Below are 26,462 nucleotides of genomic sequence, written 5' to 3'. Positions count from 1 at the left end.
AAAGAGCCATTTGGACCCGTTTCCCACAGAAAAAAAAAAACACAGGGAGCCACGAAACCCTTTTGTAATCTAAAATGAAGATAACTGCATACAGTATATCATTTTTTTACCTTTGTGGAAAGTGTAGAAAAAACTGTAGTGTGTTGCATTTATGAAATCATTATGAAATTATTTTTGCAAGCAAACAAAAATATTTTGAACAGTTTGAACTGAAATTAACAAAAAAAAAAAAAGACGCTAGGTTGAAGGTTACTTTCAAATAAAATGTTCAACGTCTAATCGAGTCCTCTTTGTTTCATGACATCAACATTTTAACTGCAGCAAACCAAAAATGCGTCTGCTTCTGTGTCGGATTTCGCAAGTCGGCAGTTATGACGCATATTATGAGCGACAAAAAAAATTAAACACGGTTATTTTAATGTTACAAGAACATCATGATCTTAGAATTTAGAATTACATTTAAAAAAAAATGAACTAACTAAAAAATAAAATAAATTTACATTAAATATTTATATTCCAAATCTACAGGGAGCCGCAGCAGAGGGATGAAAGGGCCACTTGCGGCTCCGGAGCCGCGGTTTTCCGGCCCCTGGTCTAGATGAATTAAAAGTTTAGGCATTATTAAATTTGAATCGTTAAAATTTGCTGTTGTGTAAAAACAAACAAACAAACAAAAAGAAATTCAAGTGCAAGCGTTTTTGGAAAGCGCACGACGTCGTAATTCTATGCAGTCGATATATTTCTTTCCTCTAAAAACACAAAAACAAAGAAATCCAATCGTTTTAAGACGAAACCAAACAAACCAGATAATCAACCAGAGCTAAAGCTTTCCACGAAGCAACAAACAAACCGTTTAAAAAAAAGATAGAAAGAAAGATAGATAGAAAGAAAAAGGCAAAAAGCACTCAGGGGTGTTGCGAAGTTGCACAGTAGTGAAGAATCGGGGAGGACTGGAGAACTCAGCACTAATGTAGTATACAAATTATTTGCTTTTATGAGCCTGTACAGGAATCTGAAAACGTATAACAGTGATTTGTTCTCTTCATCTCATTTTCACGAGGAGACGGAAAGCGGCTCGTAAAAAAAACTCGCAGGACCGAAAGCGCCTTCTCGCCCTCTCGAGATCACACGGACGGATCCGGAGAGCGCGCTGAAAGAAGCAATTACTCCCGCACATGCCAATATCCTCATCAAATAAGCGGTGCAATGGCAGATTTCATCCCCGACCTATTGCGGGGACGGAGCGGAGGAGCGCGGCGTTACGAGCGTGCGTGGGGAAAAAAAGAAAAAGAAAGAAAGAAAGAAATGAAGTTTAGGAGCGAAGAAACAGAAACGTTGCTCTGGGACTGCCACCATTTCATTTTATTATCTTTTAAATTCGTAATGAGCTTTGCATTGTGAGCTCGTTATTGCGATTCCCTCCGCGCTCTAATGTTTTATGTGCAAAGTCCGAGCGCATCAGCACAATCGGCTCGAGTGTCGGGGAAATCGTCCTCTCGCTCTTCTGCCTGTGGGGAAACACGAGCTGCTGTTAACCCGAGCAACGACAAAATGGACTTTTGTGAGGTTTTTTTCCTTTTTCCTGGAGTTTAAAATTCAAAACCACACACACACACACACACACACACACACACACACACACACACACACACACACACACACACACACACACACACACACAAAAACACAAAACGTGTTTTTAGAAATTAGAGCAAATGTAAATAAAGCAAACATTTCTATCACCTTTGAGTGATATCACCAAGCTGAGTTCCAGTCATCACACCAGAGTTGATTATTTTCCTGTTCCAGCACTTCCTGATGTCCTGATGTGCTTTATTTCCTCTTACACATCAACAGCTCTAATTTTTCTTAACCATGGTATTTTTTCAATTATCCATTTCAAATGAAATGTAACGTCATATAACTTCATAAACTACTTCCAGTTCCGACGTACGTTATATAGCGGCTATAAACGGTCCTTCCTTCACCAGCCTCTTTTTTTTTATTCACTTTAAATTTAAGAAACTAAGAAAACAGAAAGCTTTAAATTAAAATGATTGTTTTTGAAGCTTTACAAAGCAAAAATGCATATTAAATCTCTAATACTCCAATGATTCATCTGTTTCTATCTAGAATTCATGTACTTTTCCCCCTAGGATTCATTTCTCTTTCACGTGATAAATCATGATTCAGTGATTCAGTGTCATTTTACAAATGATGAAATTGCTTCCCGTGAGATTTTTATTTTATTTATTTATTTATTTATTTATTTATTTATTTATTTATTTATTTAGTCACATAGGAATCATTTATTTTTCAAATTTGATGATTCGTTTGATGATTTCAAAGATGATTCATTTCCTTCCATATGATTCCTGATTCTTTCATATGACTCTCCTATCGTTTTACTGTAAATTCGCAGGATGGAAATCATTTGTTTGTTCACACATGAATCATTTTTATTAACATGAGTTTGTTTACATGATTTACTTTTTTTGGGGGGGGGGATCTTTCCCCCGTTGATTCATGTAGTTCCATATGTGATATTTCTACATAGTTTATTTTTCTTTTTGTTTTTTTTGTTTTTTTACACACGATTCATTTATATTTGGCGTGATTATGAATTAAGAGTTTTGAACTGAATTTTTTTTCCATTTGATTCTTTTTTCATATCATTTATATTTCTTTCCTATGGTTTTTACACATTTTAAACCTTTTCACATTTTTATTTTCACACTTGTTCTATGCTAATACCGTGCTAATACCAGACGAGTCATTTGTTTGTCGAGTCATTTCTACACGATTCATTCGTTTTTTTTCTTTCTGCAATTATCCAGAAGCAACCTGTTGGTTTCCTTTCGGTGGGATAACATCCGTAACCTGTAGATGATCTCTTGCACAAAGCCAGAAATTCTCAGAATTATTGTCAGCTGATTAAAAGACATTCTGCAGATTAATCTCAAAGCTTCAGCAGCGGTTCTGACCCCTCGACCCTCTCACACATTTCCACCCTCGTGTCATCAGGCAGAAGTTTCTGAAGCGTGTCTCAATGTGCTGCTGCACCTCTTCATTCTGCTGCCCACTGCTTCATGATCTGTCTTCAGTAGCCAGTTTATTCTGAGCTTTTTTTTGTTGTTGTTTTCTGCACTGGTGTTTTGTGCGCTGGTCTTAGACTTGCCTCACATTTCAGTCTCTCACTTCTTGTCTGTCACTTTCTGTCTTTTTTTAGCGTACCAGCTCCGTGTGTGTCAGCCTCCTGCGCCCGTCGCTAACGCCGAGATCCTGACTGATGACGGCGAGCTCGAAATCGGTACATGCAAAACACACACTGGTGTAAAAATGTGTCTGATACTGATTTTCATTATAATGATGATAATGATAATGATGTTAATGATGATGATGATGATGATAATAATAATAATAATAATAATAATAATAATAATAATAATAATAATAATAATAATAATGGTTAAAAACATGGAAAATGTCAGGACAGATAAAATGGTCTGAGAAACTTCATATATTGTAAACAAACAAACAAATAAATAAAGGACATTTAATTTGTTAAATATTAATAATAATAATAATAATAATAATAATAATAATAATAATAATAATAATATTATTATTATAATGTTATTTTTGTTTATATTTTATTTGTTTTTTTTGTCATGTTTGTTTTGTAATGTTACTAATGTAAAAATTCAGTATGATTTATTTTCCTGGGTATTTTTGCTCTACATTGTTCTTCTGAACAGTTTTATATATATGAATTCTAACCCAGACATTATGTAGGCAAACTTTGTTGTCATGTATACGCATGTTACATAATACTAACCGATCCACGCGGCTCAGCATCAGTGTTACCATGACAACTCTGAGCACGAGTCCTGTCGGCTCACTGGACCCTTCACTCGCTCTGCCTGCGATTTTAATTCTTTCTATCACAACAAAACCTCACATAAGTGTGATATAAACATCGCTGTCATGTTACCACGGCGACAGCTACTGTAACAAAGCTTGCCAAAGCTTCTTTCTGTGCTGTTGTGGGAAAATAATCAGCAAGTTACTTCCTGTTATCACTTACATTAAAGCGCTTAAACTGTATCAATCTCCGTTTTCTCCTCGTTTCCATAGCAATTCTGAGTTCTGATCATTTCTAGTTAAACAACTCTCTTATTTAAGTGTAATTATTGAGCAGGAAGTTCATTACTCTCGAAATAACTGCAGGATAAACATTTATTCATTATTTTTTTAGGAAAAAAAAGTAATATTAATTATTAATAAAATGAATTCGTTTTTTTTTTCCCTGCACTTTTTTAATAACGTTTATTGACAGCTTCTTATTACTCCAGGAGAACATCACGAACCGAACACACGTTCGTATGAAAAGTAATGAGTCACAAAGGTTTAGAGACTCGATTTCTTCTCCGGAAACGAGTAATTAAACGAATAACTGGAATTGGTAAAGGTTGTACTCAGATGATTAAGCTGTGTGTAAATATTGTAGTGGTGTTAATTTCTATTAGTAATGTGTTTGTGTGTAAGTCATCATTACTGTTGTCCTTGTAAGCAGACAAGCCGTGCTAATATGTGTGTGTGTGTGTGTGTGTGTGTGTGTGTGTGTGTGTGTGTGTGTGTGTGTGTGTGTGTGTGTGTGTGCTCAACAGGAGATATCATCAGGTACCGCTGCCTTCCAGGCTTCACGTTGGTGGGCAGTGAGATTCTGACTTGCCGTCTGGGTGAGAGGTTGCAGATGGATGGCACCCCTCCAGTTTGCCAGGGTGAGCTTGGCAGCGACGCCTCATTTGTTCCTCAAGCCGCTTTCTCATTAACATCCTGTCCCGTGTGCTCGGTCAGCACTCTTCAGCCTCTTTAGTTCCACATGTGACGGGTTTATGATCCTTAGAACCGCCGTTGGGCTTTAATTAGAGGTTTTATCCGGGATAAAATAAAAAGCTTATTCTGGAACCCGACATGGTGTGTTTTCTTAACTCTAATGTCCAAGCGATGGATTTCTCATCGAAGCCCAGATCAATTGCGAAACCGCGTCGTAAAAAATCGGGTTAAAATATCCAATAAACAGTTGGCCATTAAGAAACGTAAAAGATCCTTCACCTGGGTTTTTTTTTTTTCAGTTTTCATCTAGCGCCATTTAAATCAGGGATGGAAGAATCAAAAAAAAAATTTAACCGTTCAAAGTAAAGGCATTTTTTAACAGTAGTGAAAAAAAAGGACCAAATCTTCACTTACTGGCTGTCCTTCCTCCCAAATACATTCGAGGGTGCCAATATTTTTAGTCTTTTATAAAATCCCACGCACTCCTCCGTTGAGAATGCCAACCTCAAGGGGTTGAATCTCACATATCTTTCTACAGTATTTAAAATGATTCAGGATGACCGTTTGATTGTTTAGGGACTATTTTTTTAGCTCCGCCCACATGTCCGCCCGGTGGACAGAGGCGGTAAGAGCGACACAGACGATTGTTGTTTGTTTGCAAATCCAAACGGTTTCTTTGGGCCGTGAGGGTTAAAATGAGCTTTCTGTCCAGTGCGATGCCCCGACAACGAAGTACTCTTCGACTCCACCGGCGTGATCCTGAGTCCAGGCTTCCCAGAAAATTACCCCAACCAGCAGATATGCTCGTGGATGATCAGCGTGGAGAAGGGCTACAACATCACGCTGCACTTCGAGCTCTTCCAAACCGAGAAGGAGTTTGACATCCTGGAGATCTTTGATGGTAAACATCAGACACATGGACACATCACACTACATCTCAAACGTCTTTCCCTCAACAGGAATGGGGGGGGGGGTTCGGTGCCCTGCTCAAGGGCACCTCAGTCGTGGTATTGCTGGCGCGAGACTCGAACCCACAACCTTAGGGTTAGGAGTCAAACTCTCTAACCATTAGGCCACGACTTCCCCGAGTCGTTTCATTTCCTCTTAAAGAACATTTTAAAGTCGTGTTTTTCTTCCTCTTATACCACAGAAATCTGACCAATCAGATTTAAGAATTTAGTAAGTATACATTTTTAATATTTATAGTAAATATACTATCGTGGCCGGCCCGAGACTCGAACCCACAACCTTAGGGTTGAGACTCTCTAAACGTTAGGCCACGACTTCCCCTGACTTCCATCTCACTCCACAGTGGTGTTAATGTGAAGCTCACATGAAAGTAAACTCTCAGGACTTCATCACTCGTTCTGTTTGTCTCTACAACACTAGACGTATCCATAGAAAAGGTCAGTTTGTTTTTCTCCACACAGATGTTTGTATCTTCAGAGTAAATGTTGAGATCAAACCCATTTCTGCTCGCTGAGAAGCTCCGAGTGTTTGTTCATCTGAAAAGCAGCTCGGATTTCTCTTCGACACTAAAACTCAGTGTCAGATCATCAACAGAGGAACAAACACACGTCTAAAACACACCGAAAGGACGACAGAGTCCTGGTTTATTTTAGATCAGACTCACTATAGACCAGACTCACTTTAGATCAGTCTCACTTTAGATCAGACACTTTAGATCAGACTCACTATAGACCAGACTCACTTTAGATCAGTCTCACTTTAGATCAGACTCACTTTAGATCAGTCTCACTTTAGATCAGACACTTTAGATCAGACTCACTTTAGACCACACTCACTTTAGCTCAGACTCACTTTAGCTCAGACTCACTTTAGCTCAGACTCACTTTAGACCAGACTCACTTTAGCTCAGACTCACTTTAGATCAGACACTTTAGATCAGACTCACTTTAGATCAGACTCACTTTAGATCAGACTCACTTTAGACCACACTCACTTTAGATCAGACTCACTTTAGATCAGACTCACTTTAGACCACACTCACTTTAGATCAGACTCACTTTAGATCAGATTCACTTTAGATCAGACTCACTTTAGCTCAGACTCACTTTAGATCAGACACTTTAGACCAGACTCACTTTAGCTCAGACTCACTTTAGATCAGACTCACTTTAGATCAGATTCACTTTAGATCAGACTCACTTTAGCTCAGACTCACTTTAGACCACACTCACTTTAGATCAGACTCACTTTAGATCAGATTCACTTTAGATCAGACTCACTTTAGCTCAGACTCACTTTAGACCACACTCACTTTAGATCAGACTCACTTTAGATCAGACTCACTTGGTCTCAGTCCAGTATGGTTTTTATAAAGGAAAATAATTGATCACCTGGTCGATAATCTATAAAAAAAAAACAAGAACCGTCTTCGTCTTCGTCCTCATCTTCCTCCTCGTCTTCGTCCTCATCTTCCTCCTCGTCCTCGGCTCATTTCCTCCTCCCCAGTGTAGAACAGGAAGTCCGGATGCACTAGATGCCGGATTGATGATTGGAATTTATTATCTCGATATTTATTATTCTGAGCCGCGTTTAAAATGTCATTAGACGGTAATTACTTAAGCGCGCGCTATTAGCAAATTACCCTGTGACTCATCATTGACTAGTAGGTCATTAAATGCCCAGAGAATTCTCAGAGCTCCAGAGCACCAGCAGGAGATGGGTTCGGTTTAGTGTCGCTCTTTTTACACCTTCTTAGGACGAGGGGACGAATCGAGTTCTTTAAGCGTCGTGTTGTGTGGTTGTCTTGTTCTTTCTCTCTCTATCCTTTTCTCTCTCTCTCTCTTTCTTTCTTTCTCTCTCTCTCTTTCTCACTCTCTCTCTTTCTTTCTCTCTCTCTCTTTCTTTTTCTCCCTCTCTTTCGCTCTCTCTCTCCCTCTCACCCTCTCTCTCTCTGTCTTTCTTTCTCTCTCTCTCTCTCTCTCCCTCTCTATCTCTCTCTCTCTCCCTCTCTCTTTCCCTCTCTCTCCCTCTCACCCTCTCTCTCTCTGTCTGTCTTTCTCTCTCTCTCTCTCTCTCTCTCTCTCTCTCTCTCTCTCTCTCTCTCTCTCTCTCTCTATCTCTCTCTCTTTGTCTTTCTCTCTCTCTCTCTCTCTCTCTCTCTCTCTCACTCTCTCTATCTCTCTCTCCCTCTCTCTCTTTCATTCTCTCTCTCTTTGTCTTTCTCTCTCTCTCTCTCTCTCTCCCTCTCTCTCTCTTTCATTCTCTCTCTCTCTCTCTCTCTCACTCTCTCTCCCTCTCACCCTCTCTCTCTCTTTCATTCTCTCTCTCTCTCTCTCTCTCTCTCTCTCTCTCTCTCTCCCTCCCTCTCTCCCTCTCTCTCTGCGTGTGAACAGAAGTGAGTTGCATCAGGACAGACTGACAGACCCTTCAGTAGAGACAGAGATTCTTCCTCACGCTGTCTTGAATCGCTAGTTTACCCTTAGATCTGGTCACACTTGAGTCACTCTAAAGGAATACTCTGATGATGATGATGATGATGATGATGATGATGATGATGATAAGGTTTGAGTCATTGTATCCCAATGCTTTGGATGGAAATCTGGGGTCCGTTAGAAGCAAACCCAGCCCCCAAACGTGTTAGCAGTATTACCAGGTCCTCTCACAATATTCTTATGTTTGTGTATAAACCAATGAATCTTGTCCTTTTCCTTGAAGATCGTGTATACGGCGGATGCTGGAGGTCCGTTTAACTTTTCTTCGTGCTAACGTCCTTGCTAACTTTCTCGGGACCCTCTGTGCTTTGTCTTCACTAAATCTTGGACAGAATGCACAAAAAATCTGCAAACACTATTGAAGGTTGTGTCGCTAAGCTCGGGCTAAACATAGAACAGACCACCAACGTTGACTCGCTCGAACGTTTACGCTGATGTGGAATATTCGGAAACTTTACACTGACCTAAATAAGTTTTAAACAGCTTCAGGATTTGGTCCTCGTTCACCACCGTGTAGCTTAGACCTCTGTGATTAGTGTAAAGTAGAAAGGTTTGAGATCTTCAGCACTAGACCCCAAACACATGCTATGCGGGTTTGTTTTTCACTCAGGTCCCAACATTTACAGCCCGAGCGTGGCGGTGTTGAGCGGCGAGCTGGCCGTGCCCTTCACCCTGAGCACCACGGGCCACCAGCTGCTCCTGCGCTGGTCCTCTGACCACGGCACCAACCGCAAGGGCTTCCGCATCACGTACGTGGGTGAGTATCAAAGTATGTATCCCCCCCGATTGGTAATTCTTTCTCAGTCGCATGCGTGTCTCACGTCCGCGCGTGTGCATCTGTCTGTCCCGGCTCCGTGTCCTCCATGCGTCCTGTCCGTAAGCCCATGACGTCTTTCCATCTGTTCTGTGTTTCGTGCTTGCGGATGTTGACGAAGTGAATCCACTCAGACACACGATCACGTCAGAATTAAATACACTGACGAGAAATGAAAAGAATACCACACTGACTGTGTGTGTGTGTGCGTGTGTGTGTGTGCGCGTGTGTGTGTGTGTGTGTGTGTACGTACTCATACATAGAGTATGTATAGAAAAGTCTGTTTTTATTTCACTCATTAATGCAGTTTTGTCTAAACAATATCCGTGAAAGGTTACACGGTAATCACAGCCGAGTGAAGTCAGGAAAATCGGTATTCCCCGATTAATTAAAAACATTTTAGAGTCTTTTCAGCTGTATACAGTACAACTTTGTTTTAACGGGGGATGAAATAAAAACAGCACGCTTACTCTGCTTCGGTTCATTTCTCTGCCACACCAAGAGCTCTTCCAGTACGTTTCTCATCTCTGTGCGTTTGTCTGTAGCCATGTACTGCAGCACGCCAGACTCTCCGCAGCACGGCTTTGTGGTCAGTCAAACCGGCGGCCACGTCAACAGCGTGGTGCGCTGGGCCTGCGATCGGGGATACAGGCTGATTGGGAAAAGCATGGCCATGTGCAAGAAGACCGAATTCGGATATCTGACCTGGGACACGTCTGTGCCGGCGTGCCAAGGTACCACATCGGGAGTAAAGCTTAAAGATAACTTAATAAGATAAACAAATATTCTGAATCTGTTTCATTTGTACATTGAATGATGTTTGGGTTTAAAAGAGCAAAAAAAATTGTTATGATTGAAAGAAGTCTTATAAAATACTTCTAGTAAATACTTCAGGGAACGTTTTCATATTGAAGATTAAATCCAGATCGAACTGGTTATACGGAAATATCTTCGGCTCCGTCACGTTTCTTTTAAACTACTCTCTTAAATATTTTATTTATTTGTTTATTTATTTATTTGCTTCTAGAAGCATACATGTAACTTTCCTAGCATGAATGAATTAATATAACTGAAATAAGCTTTATTTATTTATTTATTTATTTATATTTTTTATTAGATAATATTGTTTAAATTCACATTTTATTATATTTCATATTTATTTATTTATTTGTTTGTTTGTTTGTTTGTTTTATTGATTTATTGGATCTTTTTTAAATCGTATTATTATATAATAATGTTTACATTTTAGGATTTTATGTCTCGGTTTATTTATTTCTTTATTTAGATATTTATTTCTTTACTCCTTCACGCATATATTTAAGTTCGATGCACAGATGTAATGTTTCATCAATTACTAATCACAGTTTAGAAGGAACTCACCTTTCCCATGCACGTGCAGATGAGGACGTGAAGGGGCGGGGCTTAACGTAAAGCATACTGCTTACCGACGTAAAGGGAAAACACAGATGAGCTCAACACATCAGCTACTGTGTTGTGTAATAACACGTGTCCATGGAAGGTTATTTTCGTACCTGTTACTTACGGAAGGGGGTGAAAACTTTTGCACGATACACATACAGTATACTAGTGCATGACGTCACGTCACAAGGTAGAAATGTAAAGGCCAATGTAAAAGCTCGCCGGATCGTCAGTGTTTTGTGTCACGTCTAAACACCATTCGATGGGTTTCGGCGTCCGAACCGTCGGTGCAGGAAACGCCGGGGTCAAGTGGCGACGGCCGGCGTCGCTCTCGCCTTTGTTCTCTTCTAATTAAATTCGTTAAACAACAAAGGCTTCGTGGCTCCGTCCTCACGGTTATACGTGCTACGTGAGGTCCGTTGTCGCTTTGATTTACTTCATTAGTTTATAGTGCTCAATAATTGCACATCTCATTACGTCCCACAGGCTTATCGATGTCCGCTTTGAACGAGCTCCAGATCTTTGTGCTTCGGCTTCCTGGGACTTAATTAAACAATATCTGCCATGCTGGCTAATCATGTTTCCTTGTTTCCATCAAGTGGTTTTTATTTATTTGTTTATTTATTTGTTTGTTTGTTTGTTTGTTTATTTATTTACTTCATTCAAAGGCCTAGCACGGCGAAGTGCAGTAAAAAAAAAAAACGAATATATTAAAAAAACAGTTTTAAACACTCAGACGTTCATTCATCGGGATTCGTGCTCACGGATTCCTCACGTAGCCGATAGGACATGTTTCAGCGTGCTGCAGCTGAATCGATGGCATCGAGCTGCCGTGGCATCTCTGTGACCCGGATGTGGATAATTGGCCAGTGAGAGAGCCGGCGTGGATTTAATGCGACATGATCTGAGCCATTATTCAGAGGCTGATATGGATAAATATGCATATGAGGAAAAAAAAGAGAGAAAGAAAGAAAGAAAAAAAGAAAGAAAGAAAGAAAGAAAGAAAGAAAGAAAGAAAGAGAAATCTAAACTCAGTCATGCATATATTTAAAGTATATACTGTGTATATATATATGTATATAACGCTACATATTATATTTCAAGTTTACATTATTTATCATATTTCACAGGAAAAAATAAAAAATATAAACAAATAATTTTGTGATTAGTCCCTCAGAAAGTATTTATTATTATTATTATTATTATTATTATTATTATTATTATTATTATTATTAATATTATATATTTTCTGTCAAATTGTTTATTTATTTGTTTGTTTGTTTGTTTCTTTGTTACATTATTCTTACATACATGTAACTTTTCTTGCATAGATAAACCGATATCACTGAAATAATAATAGTTTTTTTTTCTATTGCTTTGTTTCCATAGTAACGGCTCATCCACCACGTCTCTTATGGCTTCACTTCACATACACATTTAATCCACACCAGACTAATAATAAATAGACTGAGGGGGGGGAAGAGAAAAGAGTTGGTTTTTTTTACTATAACAAGGAAAACACAAGAGTTCATGAGACATTTATTAAATATGGAACTGATGGAAGGAGTCTCCAGTGTCAAAGAGAGACACGACATTCCTAGGACATGATGTTTTATTTTATTTTATTTTAATTTATTTTATTTTATTTTATGGATGTAGAATATCAATGAATAAAAATGATGTAAGCAATAAATAAACGATTTGATGACAGTCGCTTCACGTCATCCGACTCGTATCCTATTTAGATATCGTGTAAGACTTCTAAAGATCTCTATTATTTTAACTCCAGCAATAACTGGAGCATGAAGAGACAGAAGAAAAGGATCCAAACCCCATCTCGTTTGTTTACAGTCTTGCGTGTTGAGATGAGAATTAATCGCATCCTCTCTGTTCCCCCAGCTGTGTCTTGCGGCATGCCAGCGGCTCCACCGAACGGAGGCGTGATGGCGCCCGATTACTCGGCAGGCACGCGCGCTAACTACTTCTGCAACGAAGGTTTCCGGCTCTCCTCCAAAGAGGTGACGAGCACGGTCTGCCAGGCCGACGGGACCTGGAGCAGCCACAACAAGATCCCACGCTGCACAGGTGAGAATCTCCAAAGCCCCTCGGCTTCGTCACGTCCGCGGCTCGTCACTTACGGCAGGCGATCGCGGGTCGGAACGGTAATTAATCCTGTCGAGACCTGAGACAAGTTGAAGTCGGATGTGTTTTGACGGTGCATCTGCATACGCACCGATTTGTCTTCATTAAGCTTCGTTAAAGTTCCTTACAGTACAAGTCGTACTTGGACGTAGAATTTATTTTTATTTTTTTTTACAGATGTTTGAGTTGATGCACATCTGTTTGGGTGGAGAAGTTTAAAAAAAATCGAACCGAGAGATGACACATCTCTATCGAGAACCTTTTTTAGATCTGCATCCAAGTCCTGTGGTAGAAAATCCACAAGTAGACAAAGTTTTATACTGTAAAGGAAACGAAGGACACCGGACCTCGCTGTTCCACCGGTGTCGATTAAATACAGAGAAACAACATTAAAGACCGCGTCAGACCCGAGCTGTGCCGGACAGAGTACAGGTTCCACTCCTCATCGCTCTGAAGCTCTCGTCCGTCACGTCTCGTCCGCCCCGTCTCCCTCCTCGTCCTCTCGTTGTTTTGCATCTCTTCAGTAGACGCACTTCTCCAGAAGCACTTTGAAGTCTGTCTCAGATAAAATAAACCCTGATACTGGGTCACTAGGTCACAGACTAAGAGCTCCATCAGTCTTAAAAACATCCGTCGCGAGAAAAGGACGCAGACAACACGAGGTGCGCTTTGTTTTGTTCTGCAGCTACAGTACAGCGAAGGCTTTAGATGTTGTTTGAAGACACACACACACACACCGGGGTTTGACTCGGAGGTCCAGAGGAAAAATATTTCCACCGTCTCGGAGGCTAAAAGAATTAAATTACGTTCAGGATTGACGGACGGTCGTGTAAAATTATTTGTTCTACGTGTAATGACCGATGACAACATTCGTAATCATTTATAATGCATTTATAACATGATGGGAAGATGATGATGATGATGATGATGATGAGGATGAGGATTTGTTTGGTGTTTGTGATACGGATTTATAAAGAAAACGTGTTGCGTGTGTCTATTAGAGACACACGAGAACAGATCCTAGCGCTTATAAAGTCTTATAAATGAGTTGTAAGATGTTATGAATGTTATTCTGGTTCATTACAGATACACAAAGTGTTTGTGAACCGTATTTAATAAGGTTTGCGTTTCATCCCGCAGTCATGCTGTGCCCCAGTATCGGCTCCTTCGCGCTGGACCACGGCAAGTGGAAGATCGTCAACGGATCTCGTTACGAATACGGAACCGTGATCGCCTTCAGCTGTAACCCCGGTTACTACCGCCTCGGCCCCGCCCACATCCACTGCACGTCTAACGGGACATGGAGCTGGAGGAACGAAAGGCCGCGCTGCAAGAGTGAGTTCGAATACATAGACGTTTAATAACCTTTAACCTCAAACCTTCGACGCTACAAACGGATCCGAGGGCTCGCGTAATTTTACCTTTTATTTTTCTCATCCTACCTTAGTTACTTTTCCTGCTCAGATAAATTAGCGAAAGCAGAATAGCGCTCACGATCAGCTCTGATTTCGTTCATCGCTGAGGTAAAACTTTTGTTTTTACCTTTCACTAATGTGTGATCAGTGAGGAATCTGTTACCATGACAACCCTGTTGTTATCATCTTCCAGCTTTAGCGTAAGTGACCTGAAGGTGTAGTGCGTAGGTCCGGAAGATCGGGTGATAACATCGGCCGCGTCCTTATCGTCGTCAGGGACGCAGACAGGGCCGCCGTTTAGCTCCTTCGCTAAAGTCGCCGCTCTTCTGCTCACATTCTCGCTGGAAATTCGAACCGTTCACCAGCACAGTGTAAAAAAAAAAATCAATCGTCTACCAAACGTAGAGGCAGAAAGAACATGAGCGCCGCCGGTGAGACGCTCCTGAAAAAAAAAATTTCAGGCTTCTTATCGCGCTACGGCACTCAGTCTGAGACGGCGTGATTTTTTTTTTCTGGCTGTAAGATTGACGAAGCTCGTACGTCGACGTCGGCCCCGCGCGTCGCGTTTATCCGTCTCTATCGACGTGATACAGTGTGTTTCAGCTGGACTTACTTTCTTTTACCCGAAGCAATAAACCGGAGATGTTATCAAGATTAGTCAGCTCTTCTCTCTCTGTGTTCTCTCTGATGTTTGTAAGAGGGCAAAGAGAAGAGATGAATAAATAAAAAAAAAAAAAAACAGCCAGACCATTAAATTGGGTATAAATTACAGCTGTACGTTTGACATTGTGATGCTTGCCAGCTCATTCCTCTGCTTCTATATTGCCTCTTACTGCAGTTATTTCTTGCGGGATGCTGCCCACTCCTCCTAATGGGAAGAAAATTGGAACTCAGACGACCTTCGGAGCGACGGCCATTTTCACCTGTGACGTGGGCTACGTTCTGGTCGGCTCGACCGTACGCGAGTGTCTGCCGTCGGGGCTGTGGAGCGGCTCGGAGACTCGCTGCCTGGGTACAGACACCAGAAATCATATGAAATAATAAATATCTCTCTAGTTTAAGACTGAACATGGATAGATAAAACATCTCATCCTTCCCTCCAGAATAAGAAAATTAAGATTAGGAATAAACCGAAATCCCACAGAATGCAAGATCCTTTATATCTGGGTGCGAAAATTAAGCGTCATCCTCTTTAGTAACTGCCTGGTCAGGATCACGAGTTAAATTAGGCTTTGTTTGTATTTTGGGAAACAGAGCCATCTGAATCTGTTGGGGTGTGTGTGTGTGTGTGTGTGTGTGTGTGTGTGTGTGTGTGTGTGTGTGTGTGAGAGAGAGAGAGAGAGAGAGAGAGAGAGAGAGGAGACAACAGTGGCTCAGCAGAGTGTTTGAGCTCTCCTGGTGAGAGGAACGACTGTATCATCAGTCACTAGGTCCCACAAGCTGCTACGAATCCAACACACACACACACACACACACACACACACACACACACACACACACACACACACACACACACACACACACACACTTCCAATCCTCATGCTGTCTCTCAGCTGAGCCATAATTTTACATTATGCTTTCCATCATGAGAACCATCAAGGCAGCGTCTCAGCTCCCTCCTAACACCTGCCTCATGCAGAACAGATGCCACAAAGCCTCGCCATCTTGCACCGTTCAGCACGCAGCACCACGACGCCACGCCACACACACTCAGATAAGCCGGCACACGCTTCCCCGCGGTGGAGCAGAGTTTACATCACAGGAGGCGTCAGTGTCGACGATGTCGCCTCGTGTTTGTGTTCGCCTTCGCGTCTTTTGCGACACAGATGCCGAGTGTTTGTATTCCACACTGTGTTCGATGGCAGTAGAATGTGGTTGTGGTTCTGTGTGTTCTTTCCTCAGCGGGTCACTGTGGAGAACCGGAGCGGATCGTGAACGGTCAGGTGATCGGAGAGAACTTTGGCTACAGGGACACGGTGGTGTATCAGTGCAACCCGGGCTTCAGACTCATCGGCTCTTCAGTACGAATCTGCCAGCAGGACCACAGCTGGTCAGGACAACTGCCCTCATGTGTGTGTGAGTGTTCCACGTCCTTAAGGTTCTTTCTTCCTCATCAAGGTTTCGGATCCACGGAACGTAAAAACGAGGGGCAATTAAAACATGACGTCTTTTAAATCTTATTGTTTCTTGGTCTAGAAACTGGAATAACATGGTACAGGGGTAAAGAAGTGTATTAAAGAGTTAATAGGTGGGTTACTGGGGGTTAGTTGGTGTAATGGGAGGTTCATTAGGGTTGTTAGGACAGTAATAAGTGTATTAGGGGGTTTAAATGGTGTATTAGGGGGTAAATAGGTGCATTGAAGGGTGTGTTAAGGGGTTATGTGTTTTGGGGGTGTTAGTTAAGGGCTAACAGGTGTATTAAGGGGTTTAGTGGGTGTGATAAAGGGTTAGTTTAAGGGGTATTTGGATAATGTGCGCGTTAATGGATTAGATGGCGTATTAGGGGAAGAAGTACAAGGGGGTATTAGGGGGTTAGTTGGTATTAATGTGTGTTAAAGTGTTAGTGGGTGTGTTAATGAGTTAGTTGGTATATTGGGGTTAATGGGTGAATTAATGGTGTATTAGGGGGTAATCTTTGTATTAAGTGGTTAATGTGTGTATTGGGGTTAGTTAGTGTATTAGAGGGTTAGTTGGGGTTAATAAGTGTGTTAAGTGATTAGTGTTAGTCAGTATGTTGATAAACTAACTAACTAATAAGCTAACTAACTCCCAATACACTCATTAATAGGTGCATTAAGGAGTTTGGTGGGGTATTAGGGTTAATAGGTGTATTAAGGTGTTAGGTGGTATATAATGGGGTTAGTAGGTACATTAAAAGGTAAGGGGTAATTAAGGGGTTAATCCACCTGCAAGTCATTAAGACTGCAATTAGCTGAAAAAAAATGCTAAACTGTTTACTCCGGTGGTCCATAGGATCCCAAATCACTCAGAGATCCCGAAGCCAGCCCACCTCCACCGTTCCCCCCTTCCCCATCTCCCACACCTTTAGAAAAGTGATTACTCGGATCATTCGTTCAGGCTGCTGGAGTAGAACCGTGTCCTCGAGGACGGGATTCAGAAGGTCTGATCCGGAGGATTAGACTGACACACACACAGTGAGACAGAAAGCAAATCAAGCTGTGGGATGGAATCCAGGTGAAAGCCAGAGAAAGGTTCATTACACTGTAGAGTGTTTGATACACACAGCGAATACTGCGTGTTGACCGAGTTTAGATCATCGCAGACGGTGGAAACGTTTAAATCCATGAACAGATCGATCGACCCTCAACCAAATAATCCCAACACTACATCGTCCTGCGGCGGAACCCAATTAAGGTGGAAGTTCTTGTGTGAAAACGTTTTTCATTCCTTGCTTTAAATGTTTATTTTGAACAGATGGCAAAATTTGCATATCGTTTGGTGTGCAACAAAACAAGTCATTCTAACTTTGGAAGACAACTTCGGAGGGGAAAAAAAAAAAAACCTAACTCGGCGTTCACACATACGACGACGCGCTGGAGTTCCAGTCCAGAAATCTTTTGTTTTCAGAGAGACCCGTCGAATCCCTGCAGCACGAGCGACGGCGAGCGACGGCGACTAGACGTGGGCGTGTTCGGCCACGGACTTTTATGCAAATACGGAGCGTCTCGGTGCGGCGACTGTCGGTAGAAGGGATGATCTCGTATGATGAACACAAAGCTCCTTGAGGTTCCATTTTAGCAGCAAGAAAACCGATCTGTCGTCGAGTTTGTTAAATGCTAGTGGAAAACGTTATTACCGTGGCAACCACTAGTAGAGACTCCTACAGTACGTAGAACGGAAACTGGTGACTTGCAGCGATGTTTATGTGAACGTAGCGTAAGGTTTCATCCGGATATTGCGTTCGGAAACATTAATGATCCACTTTGATAGAGTTTTAAAAATTTACGACGGATATCTGCTTTGTGACAGCGATCAGCTGCGGGCATCCGGGAAGTCCGATATACGGGCGTACGGTGGGAGACGGTTTCAACTTGGGAGACGTTGTCAGTTTCGTCTGCAACGACGGCTACGTGTTGGAGGGACCGTCTCAAGCCCAGTGTCTTCCTGAACGCCAGTGGAGTCACCAACCGCCCAGCTGCAGAGGTGAATCTTCTCAAAGCCTCTGACTTTCTTTGTGTGTGTGTGTGTGTGTGTGTGTGTGTGTGTGTGTGTGTGTGTGTGTGTGTGTGTGTGTGTGTGTGTGTTAGAGGTCTTCTCGGTTCTAAAGAAATGTACCCGACCCGAAGTGACCCGATTCACTTTTTACCCGAACCTGACATGCATATTTTTTTTTTTTTTTTAAGAAAGACCCGACCCAAGACAAACCCGAAAAAATCAGACCCGAGTCCGAATCGACCCGACGGCATTTTTTTTTAACCCGACTGGACCCGAATGTCGCATAACTCTACACTAAAGTAACCGCTACAGCGTGGATTCAAAATTGATCGACAGGTCTGTTTCAATGAAAATTAGCTTACCGCCAGCCACACGTCGCTAGCCACGCTAGGCAAAACACATTCATTTTAAATTACCCGAGACCCGATGCCTCTATTATTAGACCCGACCCGTGTCCGGGTTTTCGGATCTAAGTGGACCCGTGAAGACCTCTAGTGTGTGTGTGTTTTAAATCGAGATAAAGATAAGATTTCAAGTGTTTTAACATTTAGGGAAGGAGTCTCCAGTGTCAGCGCCGTAACATTAAGTATGTCTCTTTTAAACGAAAGAAACAAAACACTGACAAACGGCCGGGTTCCAGCTGTTATAGTATAAGCGACAACATAAATGGATAAAAGATCCTCTATGTCATCGTTTAACAAATGAAAACTGTACCGATCAACAAATTTCTGTGGTAAAGGAGGTGATAAAACACTCCAGGTCATGCTGTTATGAGAAAGTAATCAGCTTTGGGGTGCTAGCACTAGCGCCGCTTCATCACACCGGACCGTTATCGAGTTTCTGGCACTAACAGCACAACGCTGACTGATTGATTCTTTATTTCAGTCGGAATTGTGACTGTGTGTAATAGGGGACATGTGGAGCTGTGTGCGAGTTAGGAAGCAAAACCGAGTGAAGCTTGTAAACGCTGAAGCTCGGATACGGTCTACATGTAGATTTTAATCGCATCAGTTGAGTTTAAATTCTTTTAATGTTGCTTTTTGTAGTGATTTGGGTTTCTGAGACACTGTTAATGGTTTGTTGTTGTTGTTTTTTTTCCTCAGTGGTTAACTGCACTGATCCCGGGATACCAGCTAATTCCATTCGGAAGAGTAAAATCGAATTCGGGAATTTCACCTTCGGCACCGTGGTATCGTACGACTGCAATCCCGGGTATTACCTCTTCGGGGCAGCTGTTCTGACCTGCCAGCCTGTAGCCTACTGGGACCGACCGCTACCCGAGTGCATCGGTGTGTTCCTGCACCTTTATAATTATTTCTATACTGTATGTATCAAGATAAATAAATTCCCAAAAAAGACACGATAGCGTACAGACAATACTGTAAGTCTTTGAGGCAGGGTTGCCAGATCACAGCAGAAATAAGGAAAAATAACCTGAATCTAGTTTAAACCCAAAGACAGCATTTTTCACACCCACCAATATTTATTTTTATTCTGGAAAGACCGACTGTTTTTGCACTATATCATAGTCTAAATTCTTCTGTCAGAAAATCTGAAAATGTTCTTAAAAAATAATTTAGAATTTTTCTTTTTACAAAATTTATCGCAAATTATTACTCGATGTCCATTGAGCGTATTAAAATTTAGAGTCTCTGGACTCCATTATCTTGTTTAAAAAATAAAACGAAATCTAACAGAATGTTAAAATATATATTTTTTTAATAATTTGCAATACATTTTGTAAAAAGAAAAATTCTAAATGATTTTTTAAGAACATTTTCAGATCATGATAAAGAAAGAAAGAAAGAAAGAAATCCTATCCATAAACATATACAGTTTGTTATTATTATTATTATTATTATTATTATTATTATTATTATTATTATTATTATTATTATTATTATTATAAAAAATAATAACAGTGTTATTATTATCGTAATTATTGTTCTTGTTATCAATTATAATAATAACAACAACAAAACAACAAAATATTTTATATATATTTGTTTAAAAACACTTTTATATTATTATTATTATTATTGTTATTGTTATTGTGTTGTTGTTTATGTTGTTATTATTTTTTATTATAATTATTATTATTAGTAGTAATAATAATAATAATAAGTGTATTATAAAACTATATTACACCTAATAATATACAATAAGAGACTTTTATTATTGAATTAGCTTAGCAGGATTTTTATTTATCATTGTTCAACAGCAGTATAAAAACATCAGATATTTCTGCATATATTTCGATTTACAAAAAACATCCTTTTTTTTCACTTCATACACGCCGCTTTTTTCACCCGCAGATACACCTGTCTCATTCCTGCAGATCTTCTTGCTTTTTAAAGTAAGGCTTTAAGATAAGTTTGCTGCTCTGATAACAGTCGCGTTCCGCGCTCCACTCCCGTCTTTGAAAATTCTTCCTTATTTTAAATCGTAAGAATCCTGCGGTAGGAAAAAACAAAAAACCTCCAGTCATTTTGAGATCAGCGTGTTACAGAAGTCTTTAGTCTGGGGTTTAGTTAAAGAAAATGTGCTGGCTTGCCCTTGAGGCAGTAAGTGCACCGGCGTTCTCTCACCTGCATTATCATAACTGCTGCAAATAATTATGTTAACAACAGGAAGTGGAATTTTAATGAGGAAGCTCTTTCTTGGTGGAAGCGATCACGCTCTGGAATGTTCCGCATCTTATTACCGAAGGAGGTGTTTATGTGAGTGTCATGTTTCGAGTCATCGTTGGTAAATGAAACGATGTGTCATGAAGCTAATCGACACCTGCTTGCTAATTTGTAGACGTTAAGACGGAGCTTGAGACCATGCGCGAACGTGTGAGACTCGCAGAAGAATAAACGGCAGCGTATATATAACTGTAGCCGAGCTCCAATCCTTACGGTGTGTCTTATTACCGAAATGGTTCCGTACATCACAGACACTCGCTCGTCTCAGATCGTACCTTTGTTTCTGGAAATTTACTCGATCCCATTTCGATAAAACGAGATCATGGTATAAATGGAGGATTATCGAAGCCGATCTGGCAACCCGCTTCTTCTTTACTGAGCGTGAGGCAGCATGATACCTGCCCCAGTGGGACTCTATTAGTGCTTGATGCAGTTGCTACTTTTGGCCACTAGAAATAGAAATAATTACTATATTAATTAATTATAATTACTAGATAATAAAACAACAGGTTTGTTAGTCTGTCTGGTGTTTTTAGTCTGTTGTGGGCAAAAAAGGCTTGATTTATTTTGTTAAAGGGTTAGGGGTTCGATTCCCACCTCCGCCTTGTGTGCATGTTCTCCCAGTGCCTCAGGGGGTTTCCTCCGGGTACTCCGGTTTCCTCCCCCGGTCCAAAGACATGCATGGTAGGTTGATTGGCATCTCTGGAAAATTGTCCGTAGTGTGTGTGTGTGTGAGTGAATGAGAGTGTGTGTGTGCCCTGTGATGGGTTGGCACTCCATCCAGGGTGTATCCTGCCTCGATGCCCGATGACGCCTGAGATAGGCACAGGCTCCCCGTGACCCGAGAAGTTCGGATAAGCGGTAGAAGATGAATGAATGAATGAATCGCCTTTTAAAGACTCACAATTTAAACCCATAACATGCGCTCATGTTGGACGTGAATCGAAGAGGGCTTTGCGTGTTGTGATGATGTCACACGACAGGTCGAGATTGATTTGTTTGATTTGTCAGACAGCAGTTTTTATTCCGCTGCTCAGTCACTCCAGCTCGACTCGACTCGACTCGCTTGAACTGAAATTGTAAGGATTTTTGAATAAGGACTTTGAGGTTTTGTGTGTTTCAGAGGTGGAATGCGGTCACCCTGGCGTCCCGCCTCACGCGCTCCTGATGGGAGAAAAGTTTACCTTCGGTTCGAGCGTACGCTACACGTGCATGGGAGGACGGCGGCTGATCGGAGACGCCACACGGACCTGCCAGCTAACCAGCCACTGGAGCGGCTCTCTGCCTCACTGCTCAGGTCAGTCGTCCATTTTCACCCCTGACCGTCCCTGACTTGCCGAATACCTCGTTCTAGATTCTTTGCTGTTATAATAATCTCTGATCTTCTCCTTCTACATGATGTCGGAGTGTCGCTGTTAGGATTTGTGACCATTCATTCATCTACGTTTATATTTACATTTAGATTTACAGCGTATGACAGACGCCCTTATGCGGAGCGATGTACAAACGTCGCTAGCAGTGAAACATCGACACTAGTTCGCTAGGACACAGACTCAGGATGCCATCAGACTATAAGTCTGTTGGGAGGAAATTTTACAGTAGGCTACAGTACAGTTTCAGTGTTTCAGGAGGAGGCAGGTAGGTCTTCACCCATCGTTTCAAGCTACAGTAGCATTAACCAGATGTTGAGATGTTCCAGTTCCAGTTCAGCCCAAAGGTGTTTACTGGAAGCAGTTTCTTCTACACAACGTCCACACCATGTCTTCTTAGAGCTCAGGAGCTCCTCTTAGTTCTTCTACACAACCTCAACCTCAACACCATGTCTTCTTAGAGCTCAGGAGCTCCTCTTAGTTCTTCTACACAACCTCAACCTCCACACCATGTCTTCTTAGAGCTCAGGAGCTCCTCTTAGTTCTTCTACACAACCTCGAACTCCACACCCTGTCTTCTTAGAGCTCAGGAGCTCCTCTTAGTTCTTCTACACAACCTCGAACTCCACACCCTGTCTTCTTAGAGCTCAGGAGCTCCTCTTAGTTCTTCTACATAACCTTAACCTCCACACCATGTCTTCTTAGAGCTCAGGAGCTCCTCTTAGTTCTTCTACACAACCTCAACCTCCACACCATGTCTTCTTAGAGCTCAGGAGCTCCTCTTACTTCTTCTACACAACCTCAACCTCCACACCATGTCTTCTTAGAGCTCAGGAGCTCCTCTTAGTTCCTATGAAGGGGAACTTTGTGTCTCCATGTTTGGAGAAGACCCACATACAGTATGGGATTGACGGTCAACAAGGCGGGTCTTCCTATAAAGACATCCCACTTCCTTGTCACTTTAATCTTGCCATTTCCTGTTTTGCTGTAAACAACATAACGAGAGCTGCATCATGTCATACAATCTAACATCCAACTCATTTCTCTTGAAAAATCATTTCCTGCTACATTCCCCTCGTGCTCCGAGGCAAATAACGCCGGTTGTCATTCATTCGTTTCTATAGTAACCGCTCCATCACGGGGACTCGTACAATAGACATTCGACATAAAACTCTCGGGAGGAATCTTAATATCACACAAAGTAGACAAGGTACGAACACAAACCGCGCCCACGATCCTACCTCGGCTATTTTTTCTTTTACGAAACGACACGAGGCAACGCCGCAAGTCTTCACACTCAATCCGGACATTTTGCTCAGATCTGATTTTTTTGTTTGGCTGTTCACATTAACTTTTAAAACGTGGCCTATATCAGATACCGGTGTGAACTGTTTGCCGTCTCGAACCGACCCGCATGCGCAAACGAACGATAACGATGACGTCACACGCGGCACGCCGTCGCGCTAAAAAGTCAGCGAGGATACGGAGGAAGTATCGTATCATCTGGTGCAAGCGAACGTATCATGTAATGCTATGATGTGATGTATTCGATGCAAACATTATGAGCTGGTTCACGTAACCACTTTATATAACACTCTTAACACACACTCGACATAACCGTTACCGGTCACGTTTGTGTCACGTATTCGCCGGCGTAAAAAATAAATAAATAAAAGTTTTTGCCGGCGCGTAATTGTGACGAACATCGATGTAGATCGACGTGAAAGTCGAATCAAATCCGCCTCGGGTGTTCACACTGCGGCCACACTGGGAAAAAAATCAGATTTGGGTCTGATTCAGGACCACATAAGGAAGTGGTCTGAATCTGATTTGAAAAAAATCAGATCTGGGCCAGATTTGTGTTCACACTACACCTGAAGAAGTCTGACCTGGTCACATGACCCAGAAAAACTCAGATTTGGGCCAGATTTGTGTTCACACTACACCTGAAGAAGTCTGACCTGGTCACATGACCCAGAAAAAATCAGATCTGGGCCAGATTTGTGTTCACACTACACCTGAAGAAGTCTGACCTGGTCACATGACCCAGATCTGGGCCACTTTTACCTGCAGTGTGAACGAGGCTATCGTGTCGATAAAAGTCCAGAAGTTTAATGTGGACGTATTAAACTGTGACGTCTGCTTGCTTTTCTTTTTTTTCTTTTTTTTTTAAATCAGTTTCTATAATACTATAATACAATAAATCTGAAAAGTTTATAAGCTCGTAGTCGAGCATTCGGCGCATTATTCCCCGCTGTTTGCTCTGCGTGTTGTAATTAAAGGCATCTGAGTAACGGCTCCTGTCTGTGTTTACGTAGCTCACACTTCAAAGTCCATCCGTCTAACTGATCGACCGTCTCTAATTCCAGATGTGGACTTGTCTAGATCTGTTCTCATTTTAACCGCAGATGCAGTAAAAACCAATTTGTGTTCACAACTTGACATCGTTCTCCCACCACACACACACACACACACACACACACACACACACACACACACACACACTCCGTCTTCTGTCATCCATCTCTCCTTCCATCCATCTCGCTACACCCAGCTGTTTCTCTCGATTCACACATCTGCCGTTTCTGACCTCGTAACCAGAAGCGTTTTATCTTTTTTTCTCTCCGCCTCATTCATCAATCCCAGACGTTCTCCGTGGATCTAGAGCGAAGGGAATGAGGAACCTTCTCGTATCATCAGCTTCTCTTCTCACTGTTACGTCTCATCCCACGATTTCACATGTTTTTGTCTGTGTGCTGGAGACTGAAGGCTGTTCTTTTAGAGAACTGATGATGGAAACTTTGAAAACATGCAGGAAGGAGGGATGAAGGATGGGTGGATGGATGAACAGATTGGGAAGGAAGGAGGGTGGAAGATAGATAGATACTGTAGACAGACATACATACAGACAGACAGACAGACAGATAGATAGATAGATAGATAGATAGATAGATAGATAGATAGATAGATAGATAGATAGATAGATAGATAGATAGATAGATAGATAGACAAAGAAAAATTATTTTTAAAAATATTAATAATAAAAGGCCTTCGATCTCTCTCTCTCTCTCTCTCTCTCTCTCTCTCTCTCTCTCTCTCTATCTCTCTCTCTCTCTCTCTCTCTGTCTCTTTTTCTCCCTTTGTCACTCAATCACACTCTCTCTCTTTCTCTCTCTCCCTCTTTCCCCTTCTCTCGCTCTCTCTCCCTTTCTTTTGTTCTCTCACTCTCCCTCTCTTGCTCTCTCTCATTCTCTCCCCTTCTTTTGCTCCCCCCTCTCTCTCCCTCCTTCCCTCTCTTGCTCTCTCTCTTTCGCTCTCTCCCTCCCTCTCTGTCTCTCTCTCCGTCTCTCGCTCTCTCTCCCTCCCCCCTCTCTCTTTCTCCCTCTGTCACTCTCTCTCTCTCCCCTTCTTTCGCTCTCTCCCTTTCTCTCTCTCCCTCTCTTGCTCTCTCTCTCATTCTCTCCACTTCTTTTGCCCCCCCTCTCTCCCTCCATCTCTTGCTCTCTCTTTCGCTCTCTCCCTCCCTCTCTCTCTCCCCTTCTCTCGCTCTCTCTCCCTCCCCCCCTCTCTTTCTCTCTCTCTCTCTCTCTCTCTCTCTCTCTCTCCATTTCTCTCTCTCTCTCCCTCTCTCCCTTTCTCTCTCTCTCTCTCTCCCTTTCTCTCTCTCCCTCTCTCTCCCGCTCTGTTCCACATGTGGAATGTGTTCCATTTTCCAGCCCGTCAGGGGAGTTTAGATCCTCTTCTCTCTGCCGGATCGTGGTGACCCTCAGGGCTTTGTTAGACTTGTACCATGTTTCACTTCTAAATCACACGATTTGGTGGCATGAATCTTGCCACGGATCGAAGGACATACATCTGGAGGAGAGCAGAGCAGAGGGAAAACGAGATCGATACCCAGCTTGCACGGGCAGGTGTGTCTGAGTCGAGAGCATTTCTCCTGTCACCAAACAAGACTGGAACATGAAGCTTGATCTCACGCTCAGTGGCTGTGTTGGGATTTTCTTTTAAACTTTACTTCCTTAATATAGCTGCACAAAGATCGCTGTGTTTCTCCTTAGTAGCTGAGACGATTTATACCTGAGGGCTTGTCCACATGCTCCTCGTTCACGGGTGACAGCCGAGTCCGGGACGAGCTTTTA

General features: G+C 41.9%; 1 protein-coding gene across 1 annotated transcript in view; it reads left to right on the top strand.

The window, feature by feature from the left end:
• Positions 1 to 26,462, top strand: part of csmd3a (CUB and Sushi multiple domains 3a) — a 252,962-nt gene that overhangs the window by 178,689 nt on the left and 47,811 nt on the right. Inside the window, exons 44-55 of the mRNA XM_047808368.1 lie at positions 3,230 to 3,310; positions 4,671 to 4,784; positions 5,552 to 5,740; positions 8,911 to 9,057; positions 9,660 to 9,848; positions 12,433 to 12,618; positions 13,816 to 14,010; positions 14,929 to 15,102; positions 15,993 to 16,166; positions 18,081 to 18,254; positions 19,370 to 19,555; positions 22,077 to 22,250. Of these exons, the coding sequence (XP_047664324.1) occupies positions 3,230 to 3,310; positions 4,671 to 4,784; positions 5,552 to 5,740; positions 8,911 to 9,057; positions 9,660 to 9,848; positions 12,433 to 12,618; positions 13,816 to 14,010; positions 14,929 to 15,102; positions 15,993 to 16,166; positions 18,081 to 18,254; positions 19,370 to 19,555; positions 22,077 to 22,250 (1,983 nt within the window). The remainder of the gene's footprint in view (positions 1 to 3,229; positions 3,311 to 4,670; positions 4,785 to 5,551; positions 5,741 to 8,910; positions 9,058 to 9,659; positions 9,849 to 12,432; positions 12,619 to 13,815; positions 14,011 to 14,928; positions 15,103 to 15,992; positions 16,167 to 18,080; positions 18,255 to 19,369; positions 19,556 to 22,076; positions 22,251 to 26,462) is intronic.

This window comes from Tachysurus fulvidraco, chromosome 25 (assembly GCF_022655615.1).
Source record: "Tachysurus fulvidraco isolate hzauxx_2018 chromosome 25, HZAU_PFXX_2.0, whole genome shotgun sequence".
Taxonomy (NCBI): Eukaryota; Metazoa; Chordata; class Actinopteri; order Siluriformes; family Bagridae; genus Tachysurus; species Tachysurus fulvidraco.
This window is presented reverse-complemented; position numbering and strand designations above follow the sequence as displayed.